This window comes from Notothenia coriiceps, unplaced genomic scaffold (assembly GCF_000735185.1).
Source record: "Notothenia coriiceps isolate Sejong01 unplaced genomic scaffold, NC01 NC01_scaffold00033780, whole genome shotgun sequence".
Lineage (NCBI taxonomy): Eukaryota > Metazoa > Chordata > Actinopteri > Perciformes > Nototheniidae > Notothenia > Notothenia coriiceps.
The window spans coordinates 8,653-22,762 of NW_011366481.1; the positions used below are offsets into that span (position 1 = coordinate 8,653).

At 39.6% G+C, this 14,110-nt stretch overlaps 2 protein-coding genes across 2 annotated transcripts in view; both read right to left on the minus strand.

The window, feature by feature from the left end:
* Nucleotides 1-2,374, minus strand: part of LOC104961800 (double-strand-break repair protein rad21 homolog) — a 10,208-nt gene extending 7,834 nt beyond the window's left edge. Inside the window, exons 1-2 of the mRNA XM_010790138.1 lie at nucleotides 2,237-2,374; nucleotides 521-894 (exon numbers count right to left, since the gene is read on the minus strand). Coding sequence (XP_010788440.1) covers nucleotides 521-855 — 335 coding nt within the window. The 5' untranslated portion in view covers nucleotides 856-894; nucleotides 2,237-2,374. The remainder of the gene's footprint in view (nucleotides 1-520; nucleotides 895-2,236) is intronic.
* Nucleotides 2,375-5,540: 3,166 nt separating this feature from the next.
* Nucleotides 5,541-14,110, minus strand: part of LOC104961795 (exostosin-1a) — a 38,154-nt gene continuing 29,584 nt past the window's right edge. The window contains exons 5-11 of the mRNA XM_010790134.1: nucleotides 13,925-14,057; nucleotides 12,766-12,884; nucleotides 11,212-11,307; nucleotides 10,002-10,091; nucleotides 9,178-9,338; nucleotides 8,905-9,076; nucleotides 5,541-8,430 (exon numbers count right to left, since the gene is read on the minus strand). Of these exons, the coding sequence (XP_010788436.1) occupies nucleotides 8,245-8,430; nucleotides 8,905-9,076; nucleotides 9,178-9,338; nucleotides 10,002-10,091; nucleotides 11,212-11,307; nucleotides 12,766-12,884; nucleotides 13,925-14,057 (957 nt within the window). The 3' untranslated portion in view covers nucleotides 5,541-8,244. The remainder of the gene's footprint in view (nucleotides 8,431-8,904; nucleotides 9,077-9,177; nucleotides 9,339-10,001; nucleotides 10,092-11,211; nucleotides 11,308-12,765; nucleotides 12,885-13,924; nucleotides 14,058-14,110) is intronic.

Consider the following 14,110-nt stretch of genomic DNA (forward strand, 5'->3'; position numbering starts at 1 on the left):
TGGACCCATAATAGTGATTATTAGTTAAGTTAAGTTTTGCCATAATCATGTCTTTTTCCATAATCAGGTAGCTGAACAACATTGGTAAAAAATGTATACATTATATATATATATATTTCTATTAATCATTTTCGGCCTTTCGGCATTCGGTCAACTGTTTCCTATTTTCGGTATCGGCCAAGAATTTCCCATTCGGTGCACCCCTAGTCTTCGGTATTTCCAGACAAGTGGCTACTGAAATCAATCTTACTAACTGCTGTCTGTGCAATTCTCGGCACGAGTTGGCAGACTTTATTTTGCTTACTTTAACATCATTTTTCATGGTGGGGCTAAGCCATTTCTTGTTATGGGTGTAGCCTAAACCAGGCATACCATGGCCCTGCCACTGGTGGGATGTATAGGGGGGGGGGGCATTCTGCACATGCGTTAAATGCGTTAAATATTTTAACGCAATTAATTCAAAAAATGTATTACCGCCGTTAACGCGATAATTTTGACAGCATTGCAAAAAACATTTTGCTCATATGTGTTTTCATTTATCCTTATTCTTCTTTGGTAGACAAATGTGTTATTATTTAGCTCTTTATCATCAACAGTAGAATAAAAGCCATTCCACAACTCTGGGCTAAAGCAACACTGAAGCGTGCACTGTGAGCTGAAGCACTGCAGCAGGATCATCAGGATGCAGAGAGAGCACTTTTGTCTTTTTACCTTTGGACAGATGATGCTCTCCACACTGCTCTCGAGGTTGCATTCGAAGACATGAGCCTTGGTCAGCTTTTTGTCCCAATGGGCCGCTAGCCAGATCTTGGCCAGCGGCCCACGTTTGCTGAGGACAAAGTGGGCGTAAAACATCGCCCTGGTTCCCCTGGCTCACACAGAGGTATGATTCACCTGGAAGAGAATATTGATTAGTTTATGCACAGAGAAAAGTGATTCTAGAAAGGCCAAACTTCAAGAATATTATTCCTTAAACGCATTTGAGAAACAATGTCGTTTTAACATACCTTTAGCTAATTATCACAGTTCATGATTAGAAAAAATGATTTCTTAATAGAATATATGCTTGGTTATTATGAACAGTTTGAACATTTCACTGACATCAAGCTTTTCAGAAAATCGTGCTCATTAATGTTGGGGGAAGTTACAAGCAAACCTCAAGAAAAAAACAGCTGGAACTGCACTTATCAGAATAAGCAGGCTATCAAACATCCAACTAATCTTTAAAGAAAAGTTTTGTTTATATTGGCATAAGAAAGAAATCCAAATAAATTAAGACCGCCAAAACACATTTAGAGATTGAGAAATATGTATTGAAACTCGGGGATATGTTCCCTCTTCAGCAAAGAGGAGAAACGTTAAGCCCAAATGCCCCTTCAACGTTGAATGGTTTTGGCAAACGTAATGTTAGACATAGATGGTTCTTAATTCATTATAACCGGCAACTCATTTAAAAAGAATTTGGGACTACTATATTCCAAATGAATTTATTTCATTACAACATTTGCTAATCTTATCTCGCCTCATGGGATAACGAGCACAAACATCGATACAATTCCTTCGAAGCACTCGTTGTGTCTCTTGCTGCTTAATTTGACGAAATGTTAACTTAAACCGTTTGTCACATTACTCCTTGAATGTAAAAAAATATAAAGCACGGAATGAGATTTTGAAAATGAGATTTTAAACAAAACAAGCGCCGACTTCACTCAAGTTCCGCCTATTTCCCTACCAGAGAATCAAACATTAGAAATGCACATGTCTGCCTACGGTAACAGACACTTTTCGTGTTTCCAGTTCATTAAAAATAACTCAGCGTGGTTTGTGTGCAATAAATGCGATGTGATGAGTTTAGGGCGCCAAGGGGTTGGTCAGCGCCAGTTAATAGTCGGCGCCATCAAGTGGGATGAACTAAATTAGCCGCCAGCTAACTACAAAATGAGCACTGAAGCCGATTCATACAGATTAAGGTTAATTGAAATAGTTATATATTTAAAAAACGGTGGACAAACCACAATTTGCAAATGAAACAACAGTAAAGAAACCGGAACGAGGCGTCTATCACAACCTACTCCTACTTTTTTCTCCTCTCGTAGCACAACTGTATCGTTAGCTGGTGGCTAACGGCTCCATGTACAGTGAAGGCCGCAATAAATCCACACAAACGTGCATGCTTATTTCACCTCGTAAAACACACAAAACAACCCGAAAATATTTCAGCTGCAAGCACACTTACTGGGAGCACCCCCTTTACGATGAAATCCCAATGATTATGTTATTTCTCCCAGCGAATTCTCCCCTGTTGTACTCATTAAAACAGCCAAGATGGCGCCAGTCGCCTTCCTCCCGCTCACCGCTGTCCTTTTAAAATCGGCAGGATGTTTACAGTCAAAAATGGCGGAGGAGGAGTCTGTTGCTGAGGCCGACGCTGACAGACGGCGCACAGTGAGCAGAAAGTGGAGACAGGGGGCGCTGTGTCACAATGTCACAATGCTTACCAATACATTGATATGGTCATCAAAATACAGTGCATCGTGTTTTACATAGTAGACTAACACATTCCATGCATATCCTATTATCCGATTAGTACTAAATTGTTGTTGTTTCATAATATTCCTAACTTTGTTAAGGGGTTCACTTCTCACTGAGTTACCCATTGTCCAATAAAGTGTAGTAGGTCATAGTAAGTATTACCTCTGTATGAATCTACTCATGGCTGCTGAAGGCTTCTGATAGACACTTAACCTACCTTTATACAGATTATGGTTCTACCCAGGCCCATAACAAATCACTATCAACAGAGTGGCCCCAACCAAACCGGCATCTTTTAGGTAATGCACATTTTTCCCAGTAGGCCTTTACCTTTTGACAACTGATTGTTTTATTCAGTAGTCTCAGTTGCAGGGCTCTGCTCCTGCCCGCTCCTCTGCTGGTAAGCCAGCAGAGCCATCAACATTATCTTGATACACATGAACCAAATATCCTGCTATAAAAACTCACATCTCTGCTGTCAGAAAGTAAGTCGCCTAATGATTAATTCAATTAATTAGGGAGGTGTGTGGCGTAGTTCAAACCCCACTGCAGTCAGCACGTCGTTGTGTCCCTGGCAAGACACTTCACCCTAAATTGCTCCTGTGGGGATTGCCCACAGTATTGAGTATGTAAGTCGCTTTGGATAAAAGCGTCTAACAAGTAACATGTAATGTAATATAATTAAGGTTATTTGGGCAAATTCATCACGAGAACTTTAATAAGGTGACACATTGTGTACATAAGGATGAAAGAATGAAATGAACAACGCCTGCTTATACAGTCCTTTGAGTTGAATACCAACTAGGGAACTAGCCATCCATGCAGACTACAAAAAAACAATGTCCAATATTAGATGGAGAGATGAGGAGCATGCCTGGCAGAGAGGCCAACTCATCTACAATCAAATTGCAAAATTGGTATGCAGTAAAGCGGATTTGTCTCATAGAGCATCTGCTGCTGTAGAACGGCTGCCAGTTGAGCATGTTTATGATTTACAAGCAGCAGAGATCCACATCATTAGATTAAAGTTACATTTTGGTTGTTATTATCAGCATGGATTGAGAATTGATTTAGCGAATCAGTTCAAGTCACATGCCCTGCAAACCAATGTGTAGCTGGATATCTGCAGTGACATCACAAATTGAAAACAAGGTAAAGTCACATAATGCATCATTATCCCAGGAAAATAACATTGGCTGTAAGCATTCATTACTTTTAGAGGAAGTAATGCAATGTGTGCAAATATGCTCAGAATCAATCCGAAACCCCGCTGCATAAACTCACAGGCTCATTGGGAGATTAATTTAATATTGATCTAGGCCAAATTACTACACCATTCCCGAATTGAAAGCAGACAGATGCACGAGAGAGAAAAATGAATTGAAAAAAGGTATTTAATATAAAACCTGATGGAAGGAGCTTTTTAATGTATTAGCAATATGATCATTTTAAATCAAAATCTATAGTGTCTTTTGAATCATGCAAATAAATTAATGTCGGACACGTTTTAATACAAAGATGCACATGTCTGGATGGTGACACACTTTTGGTTTTGCCATCTGCTAGACAGGATCATTTTATCCAGATAGCTGAATGCTGGTTGCTGTCGTCATGTGGCAGAGACGTCTAAACAGCCTCAGAGAAAGCAACCACTTCTATACTTTCCTGCTTTTAGACGGGCTACTGGGTTGACGTACAATGTGTGAGTCACAAAGGCTGAACATCTGATTATCTCTACATACCAGAACAGAAGTATATTATTATGTGCACAGCTGTATGAAATGCTGTGCTTTGTATTTGCTGAAGTAGTCTTGTATGTATACACAAACTGTACTCAGGAGAGATGTGGGCTGAAAAGAGCGACCGATTTGTATCTAGGCAACTGCTGAGTTGAGATTTAGATTGCTTTATTCCTAGGAAATGAATTGTTTCAAGCTAATGGTGCCATAATGTGCCTAATCTTAATTTATTTAATTATATCTCCACAGGGATCCCCTTCTACTTATCTGTAACTGCTTTTTTATTAGGCGCTGTATGACATGCTGTAGTACTGTCACTGCAACAATCTTCAATTTGTTTTCACCTTCTAGCTCATTAAATATATAATATAGTGGTAGGTTTGATTAGATTAAGTGAAGGGTTTACTTCCATTTATTTGTCCTGAGTGTATTTGAAACCTGCTCCATTAATATGTGATGTAAAGCTATTAGAAAAGGAAGGACATTTCTCAAACTTGGCTGGAGTCACAGTATTAAATCTTCCTGCATGCATGCTGAGATCCATCTCCTCGTGAGACTTTAAACTGATTAGCATACTGTTTGTTAACTCACACAAGCAGACCTTTGGCAGTGGATTTACCTCCCCAGCACATCATTTTCACTTCATGGTTTACCAAAAATCACTTATTTCCTTTCACTCTGTGCAACAAAGCATTTGCACCACATCTGGATCTCTGAGATTTATTCCTTATTTTCTTCCAGACCATTCAGAATTGTCCACATTTTTTCCTGCCCAGTTTTATATACTTTACAGCTTTTTCCTCCAAGAGTTATGCCGTGTTTCTATCCATGTGTGTACGTGTGGTTTGGGGGTAGCAATCTCTCGTGTAGCTGTTGCTGCAGCTGAGTTGGCAGCACTCATGCACCATGGGATCATCCTGGATAGATGCTGTTATTTATGCAGCGTGTCTAAACCGATCATCCTGACACAGATTTATGTAAACACAGCAGTTTCTTGGCATAGGAAGAGGTTCACACACGCACAAGGACGAAGGAAGCTAAAGGTATTATTTCGTTTGGCTCTCCCTCAGAGGGCGCAGTGCATAAACCCAACATGGGAAATGTGTTTTAGGATCCCTGAAACTGTGGCAGGTCAAAGAGGGATGACAACTAGGTCAGTGTCGAATTTCAAGTGTAATGTAATATCTTAAGTTATATTCAAAGACAAACACACATGGTCACTAGTCAGACAAAAACAGACACAAATTCATTTTTTAATCAAACATTTTATTTGAGTTTTTATTTTTGTTTTATAAAATTATTTTACAAAATGGTGAATTTCCCCCTATCTTTCCAGTTTAATCTCTATAAAATTAGGTCTGCAGTTATGGAAGAGAGGGAAGGAAGCAGGCAGAGATTCAGTGGGGATGACATCCTGTCTCACAAATACTGTGTAAGAGAGAATTATGCATGTGGTACATGTACAAGTTCCTACAACAGAAAAGGCAGGAATGTCAGCATCAGATGTAGTGATAAGTCTTGGTAGCATTTCCAGTGTTAAACAATATCATTTAAGGAGCCTTTGTGTGTTACTGGATATTGATAAAGAAAAAAAGACAATGAAATGAAAACTAGGACCTGTTTTTCACACTAGCCAGATGAGAAAAAAAAGTGTATTTCTTCTGAAGGCACATCAATATATAACCCCCTGCCCTCTGAAACAGGACGTTAGGAAGGAGAGATAGATAGAGAACATATCATCTTAAATATTGCACCAAGTTCATTTCTGAAATGTGATTCTCTTTACGACCATATTCAGTCTTGATAGCACTGTGTTTAGTAATGCCGGGATTGTTTATCTGCTGTGAAGCTGATGTCACATTCCTTTCCCCTCTGTCTCACACATTTTACTTTCTAATGTAGACAAGGAATACTTTTAATGAACCAAACAAAAATGGGAATGCATGGCATCTCTTGTATGAATATCCTTGTAAGGTGAAAATGTGTTAAACATTTTTTATTTATGATCTATTGGCACATATTATGGTGGAGTTTACCTCACAAAATGAAAGCTACCACAGGAGGCGTCGGGGCAGGTGTGGTTAGATTGTTCTAGAGAAATGTTGCTGGCTTTAGAGCGATACTTCATGGACAGATCTGTGATTTAAAAATACATGGGCACATTTTAAATCCATAAAATTGTGTGACTAGTTTGGATAAGCTGATATGACTTATCAAGGTGGAATCAAAATGAAGCGTGATTGTTAAAAGAACAATTTGTTTTTAAGTTAATTGAATTAATTAACCCTGTGAAGTTCCACTGCTATTCAATTTACCAATTTGCAGTTAATTAGTCTCAGATCAAGATATATGACAACGACAGAATTATTAAATATATTTGGAACATCCTGGTTTCACACTTTGCCTCTTGAATGTGTTAAAGCACAATACCAATCAGAATCCAACTGAGATGAATTAGTGTTTACATTTGTGATTATCAAGGACACAATTCTGCATTCTGTTAATACTGTGTAGATTGAAAGGCTTCTTATTTCATTTATTTATGTTAAAGAAATACCACAAATTGAAAAATTTTATGCATAACTCAACATTTCCTATGCTTTTTTAAAATGTTCCACAAATGCTTGTTCAGATTTCTTGTCAGTCTGGTCATATTGTTCGTACCAAGTGGGGGAAATAGAGTAATCTTTTTGTTCTGATGCCAGCTCTGACTGAAGCATTGTTTGATGCTTCTAGATGAAAGCAGAGTTAGCTCACGTCACTTGTCAGCCTGGCCCACTGGACTAAATGAAATTGGGTTTATGGCATATAAACAATCACTGTGTATAAATATCCCTCGCTATCTAAGCTCATAGAGATTCATTGCCTTGTTGTTATTGTTTTTTATTTAAAACAGACGATTGGTTGGCTGAATTTAGCAAGCTCATCCTCTTTTAACCAAGACAACTCTTGTGATCTTCTATTATTCTCCAGGCCAGCACATATTCATGTACTAATTCAAGCTTTTCATATAAGCCTTTCAAAATTGAAGAAGAGACATGAGGAGGAATTCTTGCTAAAAATTAATATACAGAACTCAATTCAATTTCTGCATTTCTATTTCCGTCATGTGGATATCAATTCCCACATAGCATATTCAGTGAGTCTAGCTAGTTGTGTGATGCTGATTAAAACATTTTCAGAATGGCACATGATTTTGTACGTCAACTAAATACAAATGAAATGTCTTTTTACTTCAGAAATATGAATGCTGTACTTGACTGCGAGATCCATTATCCCATCAATTTAAAAGCAAATCACGAAAAACTAAATGGAAAGCAGCAAGACCAAGGTGCTCATTCTGCACCGTGTCTTTTTCTCCCAGATCCCAACGCCGTTAGATAAACTTTAGGCACTGTGAATATCAGATCATAACTCAGGTCTGTGTGAGTGGGCTGTCTATCGTCTCTTCACCCACCCTGCCATCGGTTTCAATTAAGACAATACAGAGAGTATTGCTGGCCATTCATTCACTGTATAAAAAAAATAGCTAAACACAATCCAAAATAGAGTAATCATCTTCATAGTTATCAATCATATTCTCTCGGAAGAAACGTTCGGGGACCTGTGCAGAGTGTACAGAGGAGTTGGGGGGGGTTTGCCACTGCTTCAACAAGGAAGCAGCAACCTATGATTTCCAACCCCGTGACTTTGGCCAAGTCGAGCCTTTTTAATAAGTCCTCAGGTGTCCTTCATTGGATGGGACAGTGTAGTGGGACATGTGTGCTCAGCTATCCCCCAATACACACGAGGAAGGGTAGAAAAGGGCACCACCGAGGAGACCATTATGTCTTACAGTTCCAGTTTCCTCCTCTCAGTCCCATTTGCGTCTCCATTGATGCAGCCATGCGATCATGGAAAGGCTTCTCGACGTGTCCGCCCCCCTCGCCCCAGCCTTTTTAGTGTCCGGGGGGCGGGGGGGGGCTTTGGAGGGTTATAGCCTCTCGATGTCCCTGTACTTCTTCCGCAGTATGGACACCTGATCTTTGAACAGGACCGGGTCTAGCCTCATCTGGGAGTGGACCAGGGGCATGCTGCCAAACCAGCTGGCAAACTTGTTCATGCAGGTCTGACGCTGGGCGAAATGGTCCGGGTCGGCCCAGCGAGACGCCCGGGAGCTCTAGGGGAGGGGAGGGCGAGGGGGAGAGAAGAAAATGAATAATGCATCACAAATTATTCTGACCTTCCGGAACCTATTGTAATTATTCCCAAATGTTTCTTTAAGGCCATATTGCTAAAGAAACTCATTTGAATACAAATTTACAAATTATCAATAATCTGTTTAACAATTAACACTTTATGGTTTAAGTGGTGCAATGTGTCTAAAAGCCATTAGCCTTTGCAGTACTGAGGAAAAGCAAGGGTCTCTGAGAAAAACGTTTCTGATATTGCTAAAAAAAGGTGTGGAGTTTTCTCCTAAGAGAATATAATTCCTGCATTTTTTCCAAGTATAGGTGTTATATTACCAATGTATTTTCTATCTGTTAGCAGTTTCCAGATCAATTCAAAAGTGTACTTCCAGTCATTTTCCCCAAAACAGTGAAAAAAGTGCCTGTTCTACCTTCAGTATTAATATGAAAGTGTTTTTCCTCACCTGTCCCATCATGGTCTCCTTGTATTGTTTCTTCTGGGTGACCTTGATGGGTGGTAGCTTAGACACAGAGGACACCAAAAAATTCATGAGAATGTCCTCGCAGTTCGACATCTGGTCAACCATGTTCCTCAGACTGGCTGGAAGGTAGGTGGTGTACAGATAGTGGTAGTATCTAAGGGAGAACATAGGAGAGTGGCATTGAGTTAGTACTGAACTAAATTTAACTGATACAGACTATAATACAATACAGAAGCAGAGGAGGTGTGTCAGTACTTGTGATAGATGGCAGCCCCGGTCAGCACCATGGAGTAGTCGTTGGTCCATTTGGAGGTGTAGCCCCACCGCTCCTTGTTGCCGTCCCAGAAGTGGCTGCGGGCCGGATAGCCGACGATGCGGTCCGGGAAACTCTGCCACACCGTGAAGGCAAAGTCCACCTGGAGCCAGACAGAAGAGGGGGGGAAGACATGAGGCCAGGAAACTACATCCATAGTACTATAGTATACTATAGAGTGGTGCAGGAATGAGTGCTAAACACAGGAATGAGTTGGCATTTTACCATTTCTGGGTTCCTCGTCCCTCAAATAAATGTTTTTTTTGATTGTGTTTCTGTTAGAGGCCTGAAATATTCTCACGTTTTGTTCTACAACATATTCTATGTCAGCAAATACCCCACTAGTGAACAAGTGGCTTAATGAGACGACTAAACGTCATCAAGCAAAACACAGCCTGCCTTTATCTTAGCTGTGTTGACATGAAGTCTTGTGACTGTGAGGACATTTGTTTATAGCCTAACATTAGCTCTTAACTTTTGTAAATTGTATTTTCACTTCCCTTAATTAAAAAGTGATGTTAATATGTGGAGATTATCCTGCTGAACAAAACATGTAAGGATCATATACTTGTTTGCATCAGATCTGATTTTCTTCAATAAGGAAAAAACCCATTGCTTTTTGTGGAGGGAGCCCTAGAGATGCCAAATTGGGGGGCAGCCTACAAAAACACATGATCCCTGCACCACGTTATTGGTCAAAATGACGTTTGCAGCATGTGATTTTGATTTTAAATGATTGAAAATATAAATGTCCTGGTGATCTGACCTCTGTGGTGGAGAGCACCGTGTCCTCATCCAGACTGAGCACAGCATCAGTGGGTATGGTGTCGTAGGGCAGAAAACGGCTGCTTATCACCTGGTATGATACGTAAAAACACAGAAAAACAATGTAAGTGGTTGCCTAAAGATAATAAAGAGCTTTACCATGCAGCTCAACAACAACAGTCATTTTATAAACAGGGCCTGACATGCAGCTCTACCAGTCTCTTAATGTCTGTCTGTGCTACAGAGCTGTTTCATCTTGCTGCGTTAACAGCAGATTCAAAAATACATGCTGACAAAAGACCAATGACAGCAAAAATACAGCATTTTCACAGACACAAATCTCGTCCAGCAGCTCCTGCTTTTTGACATGTGTCTAGAGGAATAACTCTGTAACAAAAGCTTCTTTCCAATTAATTAAATATGTGCACGTTGATGTTATGTTTCAAAATATATTGAAAGGTTTTTATCCCTGACAGCAACATCCTTGTTAGCCACATCACTATTCAACCTTTAGGTGAAATAAGAAAGACTTGATGAGAAATCTTGTTAGCTTCAATGTAAGCAAATCAGGATTGCAATTCCTGTCAAGCCTCTATACACAGCTGGTCAGTCACAGTCCATACATATGAAATATCTTGATGTTTTTTTAAAATTAGCTGTCTCAAGTTTTAAAATATCATGCACTGTATGATAATGTTGATTTTAGAACTGCTGAAAATGCACATATTTTTGTCTATTGTTTTTCAGTTCTACATTGTCTAGCTTATTATGTTTGAGACCTCATTGTCAAATGGACCTTTAATATGCAAGTCAGTCAATCTAAAGTAGTATTTGCTGACGGACACATTTGTTTGCCACCTTTCTCCGTATTAAGGCACAAAGGGTGTGGGTTTAAATAAAGAAATCACATCAACTATTTCCAAATGCAAGCCAAGAAAAATCTAATTGGTATGAATAGTAATTAAAAAGCTATATTGTACTCTAACGGAAATTGGTTGGACATGACAGATTGATTGCCTTATTCCAATTCTAAAAAGGAAAAGTCCTGTTTTTTTCAGAATTCAAGCAGCAGGGTACATCACACAGTTTCACATTGTAACACTTGGTAAAACTTTTAGGAGCATGCAGTTATCTTGAATTCAAACGAAACTGAAAGCTTCTAGTGCTGAATGTGAAATGGCTGCCTAATGAAAGAAGTCTAGGTTTCTTACCTTGCTTTCGCCTTCTATAACGATGACAGGGATTGAGGTGACAGGCCAGCGGTGCTTGGCAGGAAGAGGCTTGTCACAGTTCCACAAAACGATCACCTGCATTAAGGGGAAATACAAGTTAGCCATCATCCAGAACACAACATCTGCACACCCATGTAAGAACACCTAATTAGAAATATGTTCAAAGAGCAGACTATAAATGTTTGATAATACATGTCTGAGTTTATGTACAGAACAATGTGTGTATTAAAAAGCTCTATTTCTATTAACTCCCTTTTTATGTGGAAGACCAGCGTTTGCTTATTCTACTGCAGATCTATTTTCAGAACTGTCACACCAGCTACAGTTATAAGACAGTGACAAACTGTATTACTGTAGATGCAAAAATGTGACACTTTTATGCTAGCTTTGCAGTTTTCAATAAAAAAAAACCTGAATCCATATTTTTGATGAGTTTAGAAAATGCCAAAATGGTTACGTACAGAATATACTGTACACATGAAAACCATTGCTCCACAACAGTAAAGAGTCCTAGCAGTTAAAATGATTACAACCATATCTGTAAATTCACTGATAATTTAAAGTTGTTGTTCTCTATAGATTTGATGTTTGACAGCTGTGCATAATCATGGTTTTTGAAAGCGTTTTTGGCTCAATTATAGTCTATAAGAGCATCTTCTCACATCTAATGTTGCACAATTTATCATGTTACATATTAACATGGACTGGTGCAATATCAAAATCACCGTAAGCATAATATTTTGAAAAAAAGGCAAAATATGTAAAATATCATGTTTTAAGTATTGTGGGGCTGCAGCACAGTCCTGCACGGGTCTGATTTTCAAGACCCGCTCCAGCCCCGCACCCGCGACGTGCAATACCGAACCCGCCCCGCTACCTGCACATATTGCCAATTAGTTCCGCAACCCCGACCCGACCCATCGGCACAAGATCCGCAAACCGACCCGAACCCGCATATATATGAGCAGTGAAAACGTGCAATTATTAACACACGCAGTTGCCTATTTGTCTCAAAAAGCGTGGGATGTTGCTTATTTTCTCCGTCTAGGATGACACCAAAAGCCTCCCAGACGTCGGATTTCGCTCTTGAGGAAACGTTATTGAAAATGTTGTATTCTCCGCTAGAGAGCTTCACCTCAGCCATTTCGAATGTGGCACGCTCAGAAGCAGATTGATGCGCTGCAGAGGTTATGATTATGCGCGGTCCCGCGCGGGAGAGGTCTGAGGATTTAAACATTAAACTAAATTATTATTATTTTAATATATTTATTACGCAACACCCGCGACCCGACCCGCATCATCTTTGTTTTACCCAGAACCGAACCCGGAAAAAAAGCGTTGTTTGGTAAAGATTCTCTTAACAAAATTAAACCATGATCTTTTCAATATATTTTTGGATTGATAATGTGACCAAGGTTTCAAAAATCATAATTCCCTCTGACATTGAGTCATATAACAAATTCAATTTTACTCAAAATAATCCAGATTCCAGTTATTTTTATTATGTATTGTTTTGTGTTGGGTTTAGCTTACCTGAGCACAGTACTGGGATTTGGCCACAGATTGGAGCAGCTTCATCACTGGCTGGGACTGGGAGACCAGTGGACTCACCACGTGAACGATCGCTGTAAACTTGGTGTATGGTTTAACACCTGAAAACAGCCAGGAAACACCAAAAGTAAGAAAATAAATAATTCATACTGGCATCAGAATAATTGTGTAAATTCCTAACGTAGTAGTATCACTTGGAACTGCACTAAGCTTAAAGTGCCCCTATCATGCTATTTTTAGGCAATAGCATAGGTCTCAGATATATACAAATATATAAAAAACATGTCTATGAAATGTTTTGCTCAAAATACCAAACAGATCACCCATTCTAGCCATGCCTCACATCCCTCTATTTCACTTCCTGTTTCAAAAGTGCTGATTTGGGGTATAAAGCTTTAAAAAAAAAAAAACGTTTCTGATAGGCCCGTGGCGTGGGTTTAAAGCCAGCCCACATTTCAGATATTGCGTCATATCGGACGCAAATCTGGATCAGCTCCGTTGTAGCCCCGTTTTTAGAGATTTGGGTACGGAGGAAGAGAGAGAGGGTTTTATTTTCTGACGCTGCGTGAGTTCCCCGACACACCGGGGACACATATTTATGTATAAAAGACATCAAAAAGTGCATTTTGCATGATAGGTCCCCTTTAACTATGGTTTTATTTTCTATGAGGAAGCTGCTGTAGCTTTATAATATCAACACTTCTAAACCCTAAGTGCACAAACAAGTTTTGTGTTATCTCTTCGACAGCTTTGAGGATCTCAAGTTTATGCGTGTTTACTTCAATCTGTGTTTAATTGGCACACAGTGCAGCTGAACAGGTCTAATTAGGCTTGTAAAGGAAAAGGTGCCAGATAACCAAATCCCAACGTCAGCACCAAGCCCCATATCTGGCCAATTAACCAAGCACAAATACAACATGGCAGGTCTAATTCGTGAGCCATTCTGACAAATCGTGAATAAATAAAGATATACTGCTTCACTTGTGGCAATGTCACCGATCCGCATGTTATTTTTTACGAGTACCCAACAGCTGCCATGCACCAGCTGTTCCTGTGTTTTGCCGTAAATTAAAATCAGTCTATCAAACCTCAGGGAGCCTGAGTGATGGTTGTTTTCTGCATAGATGGCTAATTAACTGACCCAGCTTGGCATAGTAGAAGGGGAAGTCTCCCAGGTACGTGGAGTACTGAGGAAGGGTGAAAAGTCCTCCAGGCAGACTGTTCCACATGAGGTTACTCCTTGATGTGTGCAGCATTACACGGTCCTGGATGATCTGGATTGAAAGGAAGAGTGAAATGGATCCAAATTTAAGTTTTGTGTACATTA